The following is a 19,353-nucleotide window of genomic DNA, read 5'->3' as shown; positions in this document are numbered from 1 at the left end:
CCCCCTCAGCAGCCCTCTCGCTGCTGGGAAGCCTCTCAGACCGCCTGCCTTTCCTCTGACACAGAGCTGCCAATGTGGATCTCCTCCTCCACAAACGGCCGGGATCTCCGTCTCTCAAGCCCTCCGCCTGTCCCAGCTCCCCACCCTCCAGGGCACCACACAGTGTAGGTTTCTGCTCCCAAAGCAGACCTCCAGGGCTGGGTGTTCAGCAGCCCCAGGCCTCCACCCCCTCCCCGCCCCGTTTCTCTTCCTCCCACCCGGGAGCTGGGGTGGGGGAAGGGCTCGGGTCCCGCCGGATCAAGGCTCTGGTGCGTCACCCTGTTCCGTGAGGTCTGCTCTGTTCGCGAGGTCTGTACAGTCTGGTTCAGCCTTCTTTCCTGTTGCTGTTTTAGGGTTAGTTTAATTAATTAACTATATTTTCGTACTATGTGTGGTTTTGGGAGGAGTTCTCTGTCTCACCTCTTAGGCCGCCATCTTGAATATTTATTGTATTATATTTTAAGAACTCATAAGAAAGTTGTCTTCTTTAAATGTTGTCAAGTATACCAGACTCATTAAATTGGATTCTGTCACTATTTTTCTGTAGTCACTAAATAGTAGCAAGTTTCTTCTTTCAGTTACACAAATATTTGGCCAAAGCACTTTCATGTATGAAAAGATTTAAAATATTTCTTTTTCATTATTTTCCCAAATTTTAAGTGAAGGCTTATTGACACATCAGTACATTTATAATGAAAAGCTTGTATTTTTAGAGTTCTGATTTGATGACAAACTTATAAACAAATTTTTAAGGTTCTTTGTCTTTTGAAATGTCAAACTTGAGAGGAAATGAACACAAAAGGGAGAAAAGTCTGTGGCTCTGAAAAAGCCAAAAAGGATATCTATTGTGTATTTGTGTGGTGGATCATTAACCTCTGGTGCACTTTGCCCAAAGGTCTTGGTATTTACCATTAGACATTGTTTTTTTAAAAAGTTACCTTTTACTGAGAGCTATATCTCAGGAAGGTGAGTTAACTGTAAGATAATGAGTAAGCCATATTTAACACTTTTTTTAAATTTGGGTAAGAACAGTGAAGTAATATTCTATTTATTGTACTTATACAACAGCCATGCTACTGTTATGAAAAATGTCTTAAATTGGGTTTTTTTAATCTGCTGAGTTATTTAAACAATCATATATTTACTTTTTAGCCAGCAAGAGAAAATATTTCAATTTTAAAAATCTGATTCTTTCTGAAAAGGCTTTAACCTTTCTCACTGATACTGTTCTTAATTTCTTGCTCTTAACTCATAGCTGACTAGTAGCTTCTCAAGTGATTTAGGAGATATGACTTCACCATTCAAAACTGAATTATATTGTTCTAAATGTAACTTTGTCTTCCTAATATCTATATATTTTACATTACTTTTCAAGTCATCCAGGCTTGAGGTTCCTTCTTTTTCTCTATATTTAGGTACGGAGTTGTAATTAAAAGAAAAAACAAAACAAAAAACTTCACCATATCTCTCAGACTTATTTCATTATTAAATATATTTTAATTTATGGTTCACAGATCAGATTTTTACCTTCTTTCATTTAACCTACTAGGCTCCTATTTGGTGTCCCAGCTTTGGTGCTACCCTCCATTTCGTACTTTAATGGCAAGTTAATCTTCCTACATGCTGTTTTTCAAGAACCGACAAAAGCTCCCATTGCCATTCAGAGAAGTTTAGCCTCTTTACTCTGGTTGTGATAATTTGTCCTTGCCTTACCTATCTCACTTCCACTATTCCTCAAACATTTACTGTAGCCAGAGAGTTATTTCCTTTCTGGAGCGAGCCCCGTTTATCCAGTGAGATACAACATGGCCTAATGTGGGACATGGAATCAGAAGATTTGGCTTTAGGTCCTAGGTCTTCCATGTAAAAGTTAATGTCTTTGTCTTAGTTTCTTGCTTTGTAAACTGAGACAGCCAAACAATTTGAGTCTTTCTAACTCAAATATTTTGTTTCTACAAAATATTAAAATGTTAAGAATTATTTGACAATACTGAGTGTGGATCCATAATCCTTTAGATTGTTTCACAACTTATAAAATATTGAAGAAACATTCTTTCCAAAAAAGGGAACAGAGGTCTAACTTTTCTATTCTCCTTTAGCTCAGTTTTTATGAACTCTCTTTGGGTGATACCTGATATGTTGTACTTAAAATATTTACTCCTCTGAGGTTTATAATGATGTGTGAAAAAGCACCTAGCCTTAAAAGTTTGGAACCTACTAGAAAAGTAAATCACTATAATATACTAAGAAATGAGGTAAGCCATGAGGACAAAGGAGGAAGTGATCATACAAGGATTAGGAAAAGACCTTGAGTAGGTGTGGAAATGTGTCAAGACACAGAAGTAGGAAAGCCTTGGAATGAGGCGCATGAGGGAAAATTATGGCCCAGCATTGGCAGTGGTAGATAAATATTAATTTAATACTAATTTAGTCTTCTAAAGTTAGAGATTTTAACTTTGCTACAAAAAGTTCAGACTATATATATATTGATAAATAAGATGTTGTGTAAAAGTGAATTTACCAGGTAATTTCAGTCACAAATTAAAAATAAAGTGCGTGTGTGTGTGCATCTATAACTTTTTTGAGGAAAATCTTGAAATAGAATACATGTTTTCTTCTTCAGCAGAGCATGTTTGAAGTACTTTCTCTTAGCAAGCTAGGGACCTCATTATAAACATTATTTTACTATTCATGGTCTAGACTCCCCATTTGCCTCCGGAAAATATTGTGCCATTTCTCTAGTGTTTTAGTTTTTTCTGCCTTTCCTCTCCCTTTCCTTGTGAGTTATTGTTTCTCACTGTTTTAGGTTCTGCCAGTCCACAACACTTGTTGCTTCTAACTTGCTCTCCTAAGGCAATGAAAACAATATACACTAATGTAAATGCCCTTTGTCCTTTTGGGTTTTTGGCACACTATAATGACAAAGTTCTTTTTTTACTTCCAAGTTGTGAGTTATTTGTTTAGTAGTGCTCTTCGAACTTTAAAGTCCATAGGAATCACCTGGAAATTTTGTTGAATTACAGATTCTTGATTAAGTCCAGCTAGAAGAGGGCTTGAGAATCAGCATTTCTAACAAGCTCGCAGAAGATTCTAATGTTGCTCACCTGGGGGCCCTCTAGAGTAGCCACATTCTAGATGACTGACTCCAGATGACCTTACATTATAGGGCTTTAGAATGAAATGCTTTGTTCTTTACTCTAACTCTGCAAAGTAGAAGGTGTATGCGTGACTCATTTTGCACTTGAGGAAAGAGAAACACAGTATCTGTGTCCCACTTAGGAGGTAATTAGTAATGGATGGAAGGTGAAACCTAATATTCCTTGACTGGTTGCAGTGTGCTGTGCACCAAAAGAATTTGTCTAATTTAATTCTCATAATTATCCTGTGAGGTTGTTAATACTATTTTCATTTTAAAAAGTGGGAACAGGCTCAGGAAAGTTAAGTAATTTGTCTAAAGTCATTCAGTTGGCATTTGAACCCAGACTAGGTTGTTTCCAAATTCCATGTTGGTCTAGTAAAGTGCTCTTCTCATTATGCCACATTATTTCTGTTAAATCATTCACACTGTTTTTACTATCATTATAACATGTCAGGCATATGGGACAGTAGTATAAAAGGCAGCAATATCATAGTAAAGTAATTTTATTCCAAGTAATATATATATATATATATATATATATATATATTTGTTTGTTTGTTTATCTTGAAGAGCAAGGTAGGTATCTTGCCTTAAGAGCTAGTTAGTAGTAATTAAGAAGAGAAACCTCATAATACTGAGATTAACTTAAAATTTACAAGTTTTCTCCTTGCATAAAATGCTTTTGTGAGCCTGAGTTCTTGATCAGGATCTGTTTATGGTTTTAAACATAAAATCTTTTCTATGTCTAAACCTTTGCTCAAGTGCCTTCTAGTCTTGAACCCTGTGTTTGATCCCTCAGTTTATTCTTTTCTCTATAAGAAGGAGACACTTGTCTCCTTCTTTAATCTTTGGAGCACTAACACACATGAGAAATTGCTAGAGTTCACTTGGAGGAAAAGTATTCAAGACGTGTCCATTCATGTCTCCCTATTCCCACCTAATTGTCTTTGCTGTTCATTTTCCTTGTTCCCCAATTGGCACAAGGGACTAATCAGAGTTTTAAAAAATCAAAATCCAGCAACTCAGAAATGTCTCTTAGGTAGCTCATACTAACTTTAGGAAGCAGTGCTTATAAAAAGCTTGTCACTGGATTACTTCTTCGGAATCCTTCCTGATCGTCATACAGACCTGCATCAAAATGGCCCTCAGTATATGATGTTTCAGTGTAGAAATCACAACAGGTAATTTTTTATTACTATGCACTGTTAAAAGTGTTGAAATGTAATTTGTTTACTTTGCACAACTCTGTGAAATAGATAACTGTCATTATCACCATTTCACTGATGAAGGAACGGAGGCACAGAGAAATTGAATTCATTTCCCTTGTCTACAAACTAAGTGGATAGCAGAGCCAGAATTTTAACTCGGGCTATCTGGTTACAGATACCATGCTCTTAACCTCAGTGCTGCCTCGCAGAATGTATTTGTTCACTGTTGGGTATATGCACTGTTGTGATTAGTTTCTTTACTCACATTTTATCTGTGTTCATATCTTTCTTTCTGTGAGTGTCACTATGCTATAGTAGAAGAAGCCTGGACTTTGTAGTCACCAGATTTCATTTAATCTTCATAGAAGGTAAACATTCCTATCCCTATTTTACAGCTAGAGAAAGGTGAAGTTCAGAGATGTCATGTAACTTGCTTTGGTGCGACTCTGAGCAAATCATGTCTCTGTATCTAAGGTGTCTTTGTCTCCAAAACAGGTATAATCATCTTTCAGAGTTGTGAGGAATACGTGAACATTCATGAGAATGATGAGTTTTAGAGACTTTACAATTGTTCCCTTCACTTCGCTCCGCCTACTATACATTGATTTCTTAAAAACAGAGAACTGAGAACACAGTAACACAGTATAGATCTGTTTATCCTGGCTTATATAAGCATGTAGAACTTTTCTCCTGAGGCCCCTCACTCCCCTGGTGCCTTCTCAAAATAGAAAAAGTTCAGGGAAAAAAGGTGTACCTGAGCTCTAGCATTGTTAAATTTGGACAGTATTTGTTGTTGTGTTACAGTTGGAATTTGCTGTAGTGCTTTAGTTATGAATCATGTCAGTAATTACCCTGAGGGCAGTGGCAGTTCATTATTCAAGTACAAACAAGAAGGGAGACAGCAGTTACAGAAGAACAGCTTGGAAATACCTCTGTGCTTCACCTGTGGGAATGGAAGCACTTGTACTCTTGTTCAAAGATCATCTACAAGATCATGATGTTACAAAATTACTTGAATATAGTCTTAGAATTTTCAGTGTCTAAACCTGTAGTCATATCCTAATTGTAATAGTGAGGATATGGAATCTGGATATATAAGAAACAGAAAATGCAAGTATCTTATAAGGTCTCTGTTCTAGTTAATGTAATTTCTGAATTCCTCCAAAATAAGATGCTGTTGTTAATAGAGAGTTCAGTAAAATTATAGATTCACTCTAGGGCAATGTTCTTAAATTACCTAAGTTCAGTTACCTAATAATAATGATGACAATAATAATAAAAAACAACTTTTTGACATTTATCTTTTCCAGATATTTATAGCATGTTTTAAAAACTCTGAACTGTCACAACCTAGTCTGTTTCAAAATTGCATGTTAGAGGCTCTTGCATGAGTGGTTTTATATATTTACTTACTGGTTCTTAATATTTTCCACCATTGTCAGAAATAGCCAAATATCAAAAGTATTTATGGTGTTTTCCTATAAGTGCTATATTTAGAACATGATAAGGAAATGTAGTACAGGAAACAGCTGGATTTGTTTCTTATTTAAAAAAACTTTATTATTCTTGTTAAGTTTCAGTGTTTCTTGCCTTCATTAAAATATAACAGATAATTTCTCTTTAAGATTTTTATTATACTTTTTCAGAATTCTTCAAAGAGTAACGTAAATCTGTTGTACTATCTTTTGTTTAAGCTCACTTCCTTTTTGGAGTTTAATATCTAGTCATTTTTATCCTTATTAATAAATTTAAATTTTGATATTTTTATTAATATCTGGTTATTACACTTACCCTTTCCATGTATTAAGGTAATTCATTTGTCTAAAGATTTTCATTTACATCTTAAGTAACGCAAGTTTTTATAACTTGAATTTTGTCATTGTGATTTTTTTCTTTTAAACATTAAAACAAGAAAAGAGAGTGAAATGACGCATCTTTTACCAACATGAGTCGTACAAAAGTGGACATAGGAATCCCTGATCCAGTACTGAACGCTTGAAAATATAAACTTGTTCTCAAAAATAAAAACTTTTACATTATCTTTCTAATAGGTATTTTGGACACTTTCAATACTATGTACTTCTAGATCAGGATTTTACTCATATTTAAACAAGATCTTCTGAAAATAACTTTTCCCCAGTTTAGTTTCAAATGAAGAATAAATGGCTGGGGAAGATGGAGATGGGTAAAAATTGCCATGATAAAGCAAAATTGATGTCCCTGACCTTTGTAATAATTTCTCTAGAAACAATTCTGTAATCTCTTATAGGCAAATTATTTATACACATCCTTTTTAATTTTTTTAGTACATGTCCATATTTTTTTTCTTTCTCTTAAATAGCTAAGATTATATTGAATTATGTGTGTTTCAGTCAAAAGAAGTCTTAGGAGACCTCAGCACAAAGTATAGCAATTTCTGCCCAGCAGTTTTAAAACCACTTATTTTGACCATCAGCAAAAATTTCACGTGACATATAAGCCAAAAGGCTTAATTATTTTAGTGCTGTGTTTTAAGTAATATTTGTTTTTCTTTAAATAAACTGCTACTTCTGTTCATCAAGTACTATACACAAAATCTTTTTCCCCTGAAAAATCTAAATTTTAGTCCAATGTAAATATTTTACACTCATGTAATTAAATAAAAGTACATTATTTTAAAAGAATTTTATTAAAGTGATTCATGGACTTTTATACCCTATTAAAATATGAGCTAACAATTAATGACAGATTAAATATTTGAAAATTTATCATTTTTAAAGAAAATTAAAATGAAATTTATGTTGTTCATAATATAAGGATTTACTCTGTTTTGGTGAAAAAGCTTTTTGCATGTTATTTTTTAGCAGCAATAATAGGATTTAAGTAGTATAACTTTTTCTGGTGTAACAGAGAGTATGCATTTGCTTTTAAAATTGAGAATATTTCTGGTTCAAAATAGCAAACTGACCACACAAGTTTACCTCCTTTCTCTCACTCCAAAAAACCTACAGAAGTTACAGAGAAGAAAAGAAAAAACCTATGGGGGTGAAATCGAGCAGTACTGGGACTATAAAGTAGAAAAACTATGGAGGGAAGTTGAGTTTGACTCAGTTTTGAGGATAAAAAGCAAATGAAGAGTATACTGATGGATACAACAAAATAGAGAAAACCACAGCTCTGAGCATACATAGGAAAGGGCTCTGGAGAAAATGGGAGTCTTATTCTCCAAGCTCAAAGTAGCAGGTACAGATTAGGGCTGTAATTGGGAGAGTTTTCTAAAAGTGCTGTCTGCCAGTGGCTTTTAAACTTTATCATGCATCAAAATCACCTGAAGGGTTTGTTAAAACACAGATTACAGATTGCTGACCCCAACCCCAAGGTTTTTAGGGTGGGACCCAAGAACTTGTATTTCTGATGTTTGTATCGCTTGTATAGCTGATAACTCCTAGTCTGACTGCTACATTTTGAGAACTACTGTCTATGAAACACCTGAACCAGTCCCCCACCAGAAGCCATGCTAGCCTATAAGAATCAGGAAAACACACTTCCTTCTGAACTAATGAATTAGAAAAAGATGCCCCTCAGGACACACTGTTCCCTGGCTTGGTATGCAGAGTTTATGCTGAAGCCCCACGCTTTTGTGCAGTGCACAGACTGTACAAATACATGCTTAGCTCCACCTAGCTTTTGTGCGCGCGCACACACACACACACAGACTATAGCCTCCTGCTGGTGTCTATAATACAAGCAGAGTAGAACTGAGATTAATTTACACTTCTACAATAGACCTGAAGAAAAAAAAAAGAAATAGAGAAGGTTATCGTGCCCTTTAAGAGGAAAGTATACCAAACTACTGTGCTGGCAAGGTTATAGTGCCCTTATTTTGGTAATGTTGGACCTCAGTTCAATAACTATCCATCCCCAAAAGGAAGACCATGGAAAATGGAGGACAAAAATGATAATTAAGAAAAATTTCCAAAGCTAATGAAAGCCAGGAGGCTTCAGATAGAAAGAGTCCATAATAACAAACATAATGAATTAATATGGATACATACTGGTGAAAACACACAATTCAAAAGGTAATAAGAACATTATGAAAACTTCCAGAAGGAAAAATTAAGTTACTTATAGTAGAATAAGATCCAGGTCAGCATTGCAGTTCTTATCAGGAATACTGGATGTTTGATAGCCTAGAATTCTACATGTCAAACATGAGGGTACAATGAAACAACTTTCAGACAGGAAGAGCTCAGAAAGTTTATCCTTTGACTGGCTTTTTGAAATAAAATGACTAGGGAATATGCTTTAGCAAAATGAAAAAGAAATCCAAGAAAGAAGAAATTATGGGATCTAAGAAAGTGAAAATGTCACAGGAGTGCATAGAGAAAAAAGTGGGAAAAATCCTAGGATGCAGCAAGCCTAGAAAATAATTGTTCCAAAAGAGAAATCAGACAGTGTTATAAAGAATGTCTTCAAGAACAAAATAGATTTATTTTAACAGCTGTGTAACTTCCTCTAAATAGTTGGAGATTCAACACATACAGTTTAAGCTTGGTAAATCAAGTAATGAGAAGGGTGATTACTGCAAGAGTTGAATTCTTATAGCAGAATAATATTGACAAAGAAAAATTTGCCTTTTCTCCTTGGGCTTTTGAAGAATTAAATGGAACAATAGGTTTGGTGAAATAAAAGGCAATCTTTGGCTTCTTTACATGTCTGTGTGTAGGACATTTATTAGAACTACATTGATAAATACCCAGAGTAGGTACTATATAAGTAAATAGATGCTGGTTATTAAAAGTTAATCTTTAGTCTGGCAGGCAAATAATATCTAATTTGTTCCACCCGGAATGGAGGAATCTTGTTTGGGAGACAGAAAAGAAACAAAAGAAAAGCAAGTAGATTAGGGTCATATTTTAGAGAACTTTAAACTTTGAACCTGGACTTTTCCCTTTAGAGTGGAGAATCTGACAACTTTTAAAACTGGACATTAAGTAGTATAAAGTGGTGATTTAATAGGTGAATCTGGTTGATCTGTCTGGATGGGTTGAAGGACAGAGAGTAGGAAGCAAGCTGAGCGAGGGAGTAATTGCAGAAGTCCCAGTATAACCTGGTAACTGTGGTGACAATGGTAATTAAAAGAAGGGAATGGATGAGTGTCATAACTGACTGGAATGCGAAACAGGATAGGAGGAATGGCATGTACCTGATCTAGTACAAAACCCTTAGTTAAGATGAAGAGGTCAACAGAGAGGTTAAATGGTTAAACTCATAACTAGATTATGGCAGAGACTATTACTAAGACCTACCATGTGCCAGCTGCCACCACTATAGATGTATTTCTAGGATTTTTCCCTTTCTCATCCTCTTGGCTTCAGTTTTTTGACCTTGTAGAATAGGAAGTGGGACATATAGCCCACAGGCCAACCACTTGATTTTGTAAATAAAGTCTTACTAGAATACAGCCACACTCGTTCATTTATGTATTGACTGTGGCTGCTTTCACACTCTAATGCAGAATTATAAAGTTGCAACAGAAGTGTATAGTCTCCAGGCCTGAAATATTTACTATCTGACCCATGAAGAAAAGGTTTTCTGATTCCTGATACACAACACTAACATGCTTTCTGAAGTCTTACACCGAAAGTGTCATAACCTTGGATATCCCTTTCTATGCCACCCCATTCCTTGTTTTTCAGTTTATCTGTCTTGTGTTTCTTTTTGTAAAAATAAGCAGATATATGTATGCTTTCTTATTTTGCCTTTTTCTTACACAAAAGGTGGCATATTATGTGTGCTCTTTATATTTTACTTTCTTCATTTAACAATATTTTCTGGAAATCATTTCATAGAACTCTTGTTCATTCTTTATTGCAGCTGCATAGGACTACATTGTGTATATGTGCTATGATTTATTCAGCCAGTCTTCTATGCTTGACCATCTAGGTAATTTCCAATATTTTGCAACTTAAAGTAGTGCAGTACCTTGTACATGTGTATTTTTATATTACTGAAAATGTGTCTTCAGGGTAAATAACTACAAGTGAAAATGCTGGGTCAAAGTCCAAATGTGTGTGTGTGTGTGTGTGTGTGTGTGTGTAAGTGTGATTTCCAAATTCCCATCCATTTTAGGAAAAGTAAGATTGTACCATTTTAGGAAAAATAAGGGTTGTACCATTTTGTATTCCCACCAGCAGTTTATGAATGTGTCAATTTTTCTACTAGGTCTTCTTGCTTTATTTTGCCAAGTGACAATATTAAAATATTCTTCTCATTATTGCCATCATTTCAAATAAAGAAAGGCTGTTCTAATGAGGGAGAAAGAAAATAATCAAAATAAAGGAAAAAGACAGCTCTTTAAATTTAAAAATGAATAAATATAGCTCTTGTTGTGATTGTTTTCCTCATTTTGCTGAAGACAGACGCATCTCTACCCCATACAGGGATCTTTTGGAAATGTAAATCTGATCAGTCTTTCCTTCTATGTGAAATCCTTTAGGGCTTTCCACATCTCCTGAGATCATCACATGGCTTTATCATGGCCTATAAGTACTTGTTAGATCTTCGCCTTGCATGTCCAGCCACTTTGACTTTGTTTTGATCTTTTCATTACACCAGGTTCTCTCCCACAGGGCCTTGGCATGTATTATTTCCCTTTACACCACTAAAGAAATACACAAGTCAAAAAAATCAAATTCTTAACTCTGGTTCTACCTTAATTTGTCACGTGACCTTATGCAAGCTTCTTAGCCTTTTAGTCCTTCCGTTTCCTCAGTGTAAGATGAAGTAGTTTCATCAGATGACCTCCAGGCTTTTTCAGTTCTAAACTGTGAATGTACCAGAAGTTATTTCAATAGTAATGTTATGGAACTCAGCACATTTTCCCTGTGATAATTAACTATAACTTGGCTGTATGTATATATAACACATACTTGTTTTTCATTCTTAATATTTACTTAACCTTTAATTATTTTCAGAAATTACGTGATCTATAATTTAACCTGTATGAGTAAAGAAGTTTTTGAGTTTGAAAATAATTATGATTATTAGGTTCATGAATTATCTACTTCTGGGGTCCTGTCTCTTGGATTCTGTTTTTGCCACTGATGTCAGCACTTTCATTACGTGATGTAAAAGATAATTTTGTACTCTTTTACGGAATATTAGAGTAAATTTTTTTGAGAGAGAGGTGGAGGGGAAAGCCTTGGTAAAGTTTGCCTATAGTTCTTTTCTTACTCTTTTTCTATTGCTCCATATAATATTCCTTGTACTTATAAAATTGATTGTCAAAATTAGTAGTAGCACACATCGGGTAAGAAAGTTGAAGGAAGAGATAAAATAGAAATCTGAAAATTAGTGATTTTTAGGACAATATATATTCTAATCTTTGGAAAATGTTGCTAATTAAATAATATTGTTGTAAATCCTCTGTTTAACTATGTTCTGTGTCCTTAAGTTTTTCCATTAGTTCTTTTAATTTGGAATTTATTTCCTTAAAGTCGTGTTATAAATGGATAATTTGGTTTCCAGGCCAGCACAAAAGAGCTTTTTAAAAACAGTTTATCTTAGGGTCTCCTTAAGATTCATGCACTAGTAGGCACTGTTTGTGAAACTGTCTATATAAAAATCTATTCTCAACTAAGAGCACCACATCACATCTCCCTTATTTGTGACATATGGGGTTCCATTGGTATGCTGGCACTAAACGTTTGGGTTTCGGGAGGTAGTAAAGATTCTGCTAATCAGTAGTAACTTTAATATACTGACAAAAGACCAGGTACCTATTTAATCAGGGGTCCAAACTGGTAAGACCAAAAAGCAATTGCTTCAGACTCCTGCTAGCTATATAGCAGTCATAAATTAAATGTTTCTCAGTTTCCCAGGAAATGCTGATGTTCCATTTCCTATTTATATTCCTCAACTGGCTAACTAATAATTTCTTTAAATACCAGTGTCTGTAATTAAGATTGGGGAGATGGGTGAAATAGGTGAAGGAGATAAAGAAGTATAAACTTCCAACTGTAAGTAATTCATGGGATGAAAATATAATATAGGGAATATAGTAATATTATAATAAAAAGATTTATCTCTCAAATTTACTTTCAGTATTTTGATGTAGAATCTAAAGTCAAAATTCCTTGATAAAGTAGTGTCTTCAGTTTCATTAGATTTTTTTGTGGATGTGTTATTTACAATACATATGTTTTCATACATTCCCTTGGTGAACTAGTTACTTGGTTGGTGTTTTCTCAGGAAAGACCATTTCTAAGTTCAGAACCAATCATTAGGATGCTGGAAAGCTGTTTTCTCATACCTCAAAAATGTTTTCATCTTTTTCTTTGAAGAGTTTTAATGTGGAAAAAAATTTAGCTAAATCATCTACTCTTTGATAAAACTGTTAAAATGGTGGGCACAGATTTTTGGGAGGGAGAACTTGGTATGGTGACATTAAGATTAACAGAAAGTAAAAACCTCTGAGTTCTAAAAAACGGGCAAGAGAAGACCCTCAGAGTATATAATTTGCCTTAATGTGCAAGGCTAACAAAAGAAAATAACTTCAGTACTCTTTCTGTCCACGTAGTTAAGGTTTACACAAGACTTAAAGTTCTGGATAGGGAAACTAATATTTGTTATCTGTTGTGTTACTTTGTAAAGAATCTTGTAACTTTATCTTTCTGGTGACAAAAAGGCAACAAAATTTCCACATGAGTGCAATAATGAAAATACTGATGACTATTTTGATTGTATTTTGAAGTACTATACATCCTTTAAGATCTTGCTAAGGAAAATTCTGGGAAATATCAGTTACAAACTCCATGCCTCTCCTCGACATCATTAAATTGTTAGTTGCTTTACAACTCAAAAATAATGCCAAGTGCTAAGTGTGTTTTCTGAGATATACCAAATAATGCTACTTCAGGGTAAGTGGAAGAAAAATTGTTTATAACATACATACTTCTCTTGGGTTATAAAGGAAATATGCTTAATTTCTTCACTAGTTTTTTTTTAATGATTTATTTTGCTGTAGGTTTGAAGGAAACCACAGTTCCCTAAAGAAAACCTCACTTTTTTTTTTTGAAAATAGGTTTACTTATCTAGCAAATGACTATGATTTGTTTGAAATTATTGCAGCCCAAACCCAAAGAACAGCAAAAATCAAATTTAAATCTTGAGTATTTGTCCAAAGTTGTATTCAGGACTTGAAAGATAATAGTGTAAAAATCAGATAGCTTGAATGCTGAATTTATGTCCTTTTTCTCCAATAAAAAGCATTCTTTTTAAGTTAATGGAGAACTACTTGAATTAAAAAAAAAAAGTATGTTGGCAAATGAAAAAGTTTTAGTGTAGTTGGTACTTCATATCTAAATTATAGCACAAAGTGATACCTTTTTTATGTTTATTAAAATAAAAATGTAATTGTACTTAGTTATTTGGCCCTGTAGTTTTGCTGCTTTTTATGTAAAGAACTATATGTCCTTACTTCGTAAATTATTTTGACATACAATAATATTTTGCCTACTTGAAATAATAATTCAGCTATTCAATATTTGACTTTAAATGGTCAAAAGAGGGAGAGGAAGTAATATGCAGATAGCTAGATTGCTAGATTCTAAGTGCCAGCTACTGTATTTCACTATCTCACTGTCTATGGTGTTTCTCTCACTAAAATGTTTACAATGTTACTTATCATGACATAAATATACTTTAAAATTGTACCTCTACAAATACTTTATTTTTAAAATGTGCTTAGCTAAACAACATTTTGTTAAGTTTTCACCCTCTCGATTTTGTGGCATATATCATCTTGAAATTGGGTATTGTGATATCCAGAAAACAGATTAAAGTAGTGATTTTTAAAGCATACTATAGTATAGAATTAGATAGCATATACTTTTTAAGAATTGCCTAAAGACAAAATACTATATATTATCTACTCTAGATGCTCAAATAGACTAAATTTATAGCTGTATTTTCAAAAAATACTCCAAAAACACATACTGATTATTTCAAATTACTCTCCTTTCTCATTTATATTATGGTTTAAAAAACATGATCCGTAGTTTCAATTCAAACTGAAATAGAACTTAGATATATGTGGAATAAAAATATTAAGTATTAAGTGAAACTCGGTATTTGTAGACCATTTAGTATAAAATTACCAAGAAACTCAAAGACAGTACACATTGTTATCACATGATTTAAATCAGTCCCTTTTAGATTTTGAATAACTCTTTTAGGGATTTTTTTTTTTTATTGAAGAGGAAGGTACAAATCAAAATGTCTCCGAAAAATAAAATGGAATGTACACACGAATAGAATACATCTTAATGCTTAACACTTTCTTTGTGCTAATAACTTGAAAATGTCCACATTATTTATTTTCTTTTGGAGGTGGAGAAACAGTTGTCCAAGAAAACATGTTTCACAGTTGAAAGAACTTGAAGGTTCTGTCCAGTGAAGTCCCAGTGGTTTTATTTCAGGCAGCTTATATTGTAGATTCATTGTCAAATATCTTACTTTTTAAGGTCTGTAGGTTATGTTGAATAAAGTTCTCAGTGCCTTGATCAGAAAATCTGGAGTCACTTCTCCTAGCAGACCAGTTTTTCATTTTTATTGAATTCTGAATTGTGTCTGACGTGAAGTAGTAAACTATAGGGTCAAAGCAACAGTTTGAAACAGCAATGCAGAGAGTGATTGGGTACATTGTCCTTACTGCCGTTGCTGCTGAGCAATTAACAAATGTCTGTGTTCTCATAAGAGAATATAAAATAAGGTTGATATTGTAAGGCACAAAACAGAAACAGAATATAACCAAATGTACAAAAATCATTCTTAAAACTTTAGTTTTGTTTACTTTGCTTCTACTTAATGTGACAGGTTTATTTAGAGTTCTTAGCACCATGCTAGAACAAGTTACATTTAAAATTAGAGGAATAAAAAATCCCACTATCTCAATGAAAATTACAATCCTTGAGAGATATGTTTTCCATGTGGCTTCTGGAAATTTTTCAAAGCAGGCTTCTGAGGTATTGTTACCCTGAGAGTGGGTAGACTGAAAAAAAACTGCTGGTGCACTTCCTCCGATCACAGTCAACCACACAGCAATGCAAACAATTTTTGCATTTCGTTTGGTTCTTAGAGTCTTGGATTTAAATGGGTAGACGATTGCCAGAAATCGATCTACACTAATACAGGTTAAGAACAGAATGCTTCCGTACATGTTGGTATAAAACAGCATAACAGAAATTTTACAAAGTAAATCTCCAAATGGCCAATTCTGTGTTGCAAAGTAAAAAATCCTGAAGGGTAAAGTAAAAACGAAAAGCAAGTCTGACATTGCCAAGTTAATCATGTAAGTTGTAGTTTCGTTTCGCACTTTGAGGGTGCAAATAAAAATGTATATGGCAACACAGTTGGCTATCAACCCAAGCACAAACACCATACTAAACATGCACCCGTACAAAGTGTACTTAAAGGAGTCATCATAAATGCAGCTGTTATTGCTTACCATTATAAAGGCACGTCCAGTTTACAGTGTTGAAGTCCTTTTGTCAGCTGCAGTCCGCTTTGGTATTCAGACTGTGACCACTTTATAACCTCCAAAGTATATGCAAATTCCTTGGGTCTTTGGGTGATTTTATAAATATTTCCTTTTTCTCTGAAATCTCAAAAAGAAACATGAAATTTGCTGTATAGTTTCCACTTGGTTCTTCAACCGGAAAATAGCCTCATTTTCTAGTCTTCACACAATCCAGGGCTTCGTTAACAGATGAGCAACTTTTAAAAAATGTAGTCAATGAAGCCACCCCATTGGATTATAAATTTAAAGAAAACTTGTGTTCTGCGAGTTTCTTTACTCTTCTTGTAAACTTGTATTTCAGTAGTCAAGGTGAATATTTCAAAATTAAAGTTTCTTTATGCTCCAGAATGTTTAAGCTGAAGTCAGTAACTTTATTTTGCTTTTCAAGGCAGAGTTTCAGAGACTCAAACATTCCCAGTTTGGTCTCATTTACTTCTTTCTCCTTTTAATTGAAGTTTTCCTGTCTGGTATTCCTGCAGTGAATTCCAGATGGTGGTAAGCAGAAGAGTCTTTTAAAAGTTCCAAAATAAATTCCTAAGCATGTTAGTTCTTGCTGAATTTGAGTTCTTTTTCTCCGTTGCCAACTGTATTTGAGATGGGCTTTCTCTGAAGTGACAAAGAAAGGCCTGCTAGATTTGTAATATGACATCACAGGAAGAAGAGGCAGGGCTTGGACAAAGAAAGGTTTCGGCCCAGTTTGTTTGCAGTTCCTTTAATCTGATAATGTGTCTGCTGGGAATATACCTAGGAAGCTTGCAAATGGTCACTGAGTGTTTTGCTGAGCTGGCTGCCCATTAACTCTTTTTATGCGGAAATGCCTTCTGGGATGTTCATCTTTCCTTTCTTTTCTTAATGGTAAGAGTTTTCTTTCCTTTCCTTTCTTAATCGTAGCTGTAATTGAGAGAGAGAGAAATTAGCATATCTCCTATTTGATTTTTGTGTTTAGGATACTACTTTTTTTAAGATATATATGAATTGGAATTGTTAGTGATATTTTAATGTAGCATTAAAAAATGTTTAATGACTGAAAAAGAGAAATTTATAAAAAAGGATTTAACTGAGAGACCAAGAGTAGTTTTGCCACTTTTTGCTTCTGTTTTCCATAATAGCTCCTCAAGATTTAATTTAATTTATTTAGTAGGATTGTGAATGACTTCAATCTTGGATCTCATTAACTTTTGATAATTTTCTAAATTCCTTTCTCTTTCTATAAAATTGAACTAATATTTTAGAGCACTTTCAATATTTAAATTACCACTGTTTTTCTTGAAATACCTGGAAATCTCTGAAATATTTTGAAAGGCTTTCTGTATGGAAAGATCAGAAGGAATCTAGACTGTTAGCTCCTAATGCAGATTCCTTGTGAATAAAGTAAAGTTGCATATGTACACAACAAAACGTAAATATATAATTTTTTAATTTTAAATAAGTAAGTGTGAAAGTTTTGTGTAAAGAGCATAGATAAGAGAATCAGAGAAGCTTGATATGTAATCACTTGACCTTTCTAAGATTCTGATTCATTGGCTGTAAAATGAGGGAGTTGAATTGCTCAAAGGGCCCTTTCTTGTTTCTATATTGATTCTGATTTTTTGTCTACTTTGAATGTTTAAGCTGCTAGATTTTTTTTTTTTCACTCTTAGGTATAACAAATCAAGGAGTCAACTTTTCATTCTTTATGTTTAAAGATTTCTAATGAAAACAGGTGGCATAATAAATATGTACAAGAAATATTCTTTGTGTAAGCCTTGTCTCATAATACAGGAAGAATTCTGTTAATATTTTCTTTCATTGTAAAGATTTAACATTAAAAAAGCCTTTCCTTTATATTTCTATATAGCATTTCTTCTTTAAAAGATCTTTCCTTTCCAAAGCACAAATAAGATGCCATGTTCTCTTACTATAAAATTGATCAAAGATGAACTGATCAAAACTTTTAAGTTTTCTCTTATTAACAGTCTCAGTGGTTATAATGGGAGATGTACCTAAAACATGGAGGGTATGAAATATGTGGAAAAATTGAATGAGAGATTATGTGAAACCTGAACTGAAATAAATTTGTTCAAAAGAAAGTGGAAAAAAAATTGTTTTAATGTAAGAAAATATTCAAAACTTATTTTATTCATTTTAAATGGAGCAAATGTTTGCCATGATGAGATATCAAGGTTATTTTCCATCTCAAATTTACACTTATGAAAACCTAAAGGTTTCTCATTTTGGATTCCTGTGAAAACAAATTTTCTCTTTAGGTTTAGAAATGAACAAAACTTTTTCAATTTGAGAAATGAATATTTTTAATTTATGTTGATAGATTATATTTATTTTATTTAAAGAGATCTTTTGGCCTAAAAGGAAAATTTATTACATTCGGGACAAATTTGATACTACAATAAGTGTATTGATTATCATTTGAAAGTGATTTGCCTTTCTGCCATTACTGTAAACATTAACACTTTTTGTTAGATTTTACTGGAGTCATCTACCCAAGTTCAAAGGATTGAGTCAGTTTCTAAGGTCGGGTGGAAATAGAAGAAGAAAGATATAAAGGGTGATGAATGGTGATTTATAACAAAGTAAAAGTGGATAGAAATAATGGTTGAAGCAAGTTCAAGCAAAGAGGGTAAAGGAAATTAAGAGGAGTAGGAATGTTGTGGTGTAAGACATAAAACTGGAGTAAACATTTATCACTGCCCAAACTGGAGTTGTCCCTTCTTCCTTTATTCCCATCGCTGCTGCCCCCCCACCAAGACCTCCAACCCCCTCCCACCTGCTCCTGCATTTCCGCCTTTTAAAATCCTATCACATTTTTCTTTGGAGACCTCTCAATCTCATCAATTCCTTTTCTGCACTTCCATAGTCCTTAGTGTGCCCTCTTTTAATCATGAGATTAATAGAATCAATGCAACTCAATTAAGATTGGAAAACAAAGAAATAATTGCTACATAAGATATGACAGAATGGAGACGAGAGTCAACCAAGTCAGTTAAAGGACTCTAAATGAGATGCTGTCTAAAGAAGGCTAAGCTTTAAAGCAATTAAAAGTTTCAGATTATAAGACTAGAAGGCTAGAACTATGCCTGGTAATAATGTCTTAGTATATTACCATTAGTATAGTCATGTTCTCTTTCTCAACCAAAACCACAGAAAATGATTTGAATAACTATATTCCCAGTTCTTACAAGGATTCTACATAATTAGTTCCACTCTAAATTCCTAAAAGTTAATTCATTATATGCAACATATGTTTTGGGGCATAGAACTTTAATCACAAAATCCAGTTAAGGAAGGCTAAATGGTTTATAGTTTTCAAAATCTTTCACCTAATTTGGAAGCAGCAAGATGTAGTGAAAAAAGTCAGTCTAGGTATTAAGTGACCTGATTTTAATCCCAGCTGTGGTACTAAAAACTAA

General features: G+C 33.7%; 2 protein-coding genes across 5 annotated transcripts in view; one reads left to right on the top strand and one right to left on the bottom strand.

Moving 5' to 3' along the window:
- The window catches only part of RB1 (RB transcriptional corepressor 1), a 165,870-nt gene that overhangs the window by 95,847 nt on the left and 50,670 nt on the right, over positions 1-19,353 (top strand). Inside the window, exon 1 of one of the 4 annotated variants that reach the window (XM_057494515.1) lies at positions 16,659-16,801. The exons of the other annotated variants lie outside the window; for them this stretch is intronic. Coding sequence (XP_057350498.1) covers positions 16,799-16,801 — 3 coding nt within the window. The 5' untranslated portion in view covers positions 16,659-16,798. Of the gene's footprint in view, positions 1-16,658; positions 16,802-19,353 lie in introns of those variants that run through there. 4 annotated transcript variants of the gene reach the window in all.
- On the bottom strand, positions 13,379-16,543 carry LPAR6 (lysophosphatidic acid receptor 6). The gene has a single exon (XM_036904091.2). It carries the CDS (start codon positions 15,875-15,877, stop codon positions 14,852-14,854), a length of 1,026 nt encoding a protein of 341 aa, XP_036759986.1. The 5' UTR covers positions 15,878-16,543; the 3' UTR covers positions 13,379-14,851.

This window comes from Manis pentadactyla, chromosome 17 (assembly GCF_030020395.1).
Source record: "Manis pentadactyla isolate mManPen7 chromosome 17, mManPen7.hap1, whole genome shotgun sequence".
Taxonomy (NCBI): domain Eukaryota; kingdom Metazoa; phylum Chordata; class Mammalia; order Pholidota; family Manidae; genus Manis; species Manis pentadactyla.
The sequence above is the reverse complement of the archived record's forward strand: the minus strand, read 5'-3'. Positions and strand labels throughout refer to the sequence as shown.

Coding starts and splice junctions, on each gene's coding strand:
- LPAR6 (XM_036904091.2), bottom strand. CDS start 15,877: ATGGTAAGCAATAACAGCTGCATTTATGATGACTCCTTTAAGTACACT.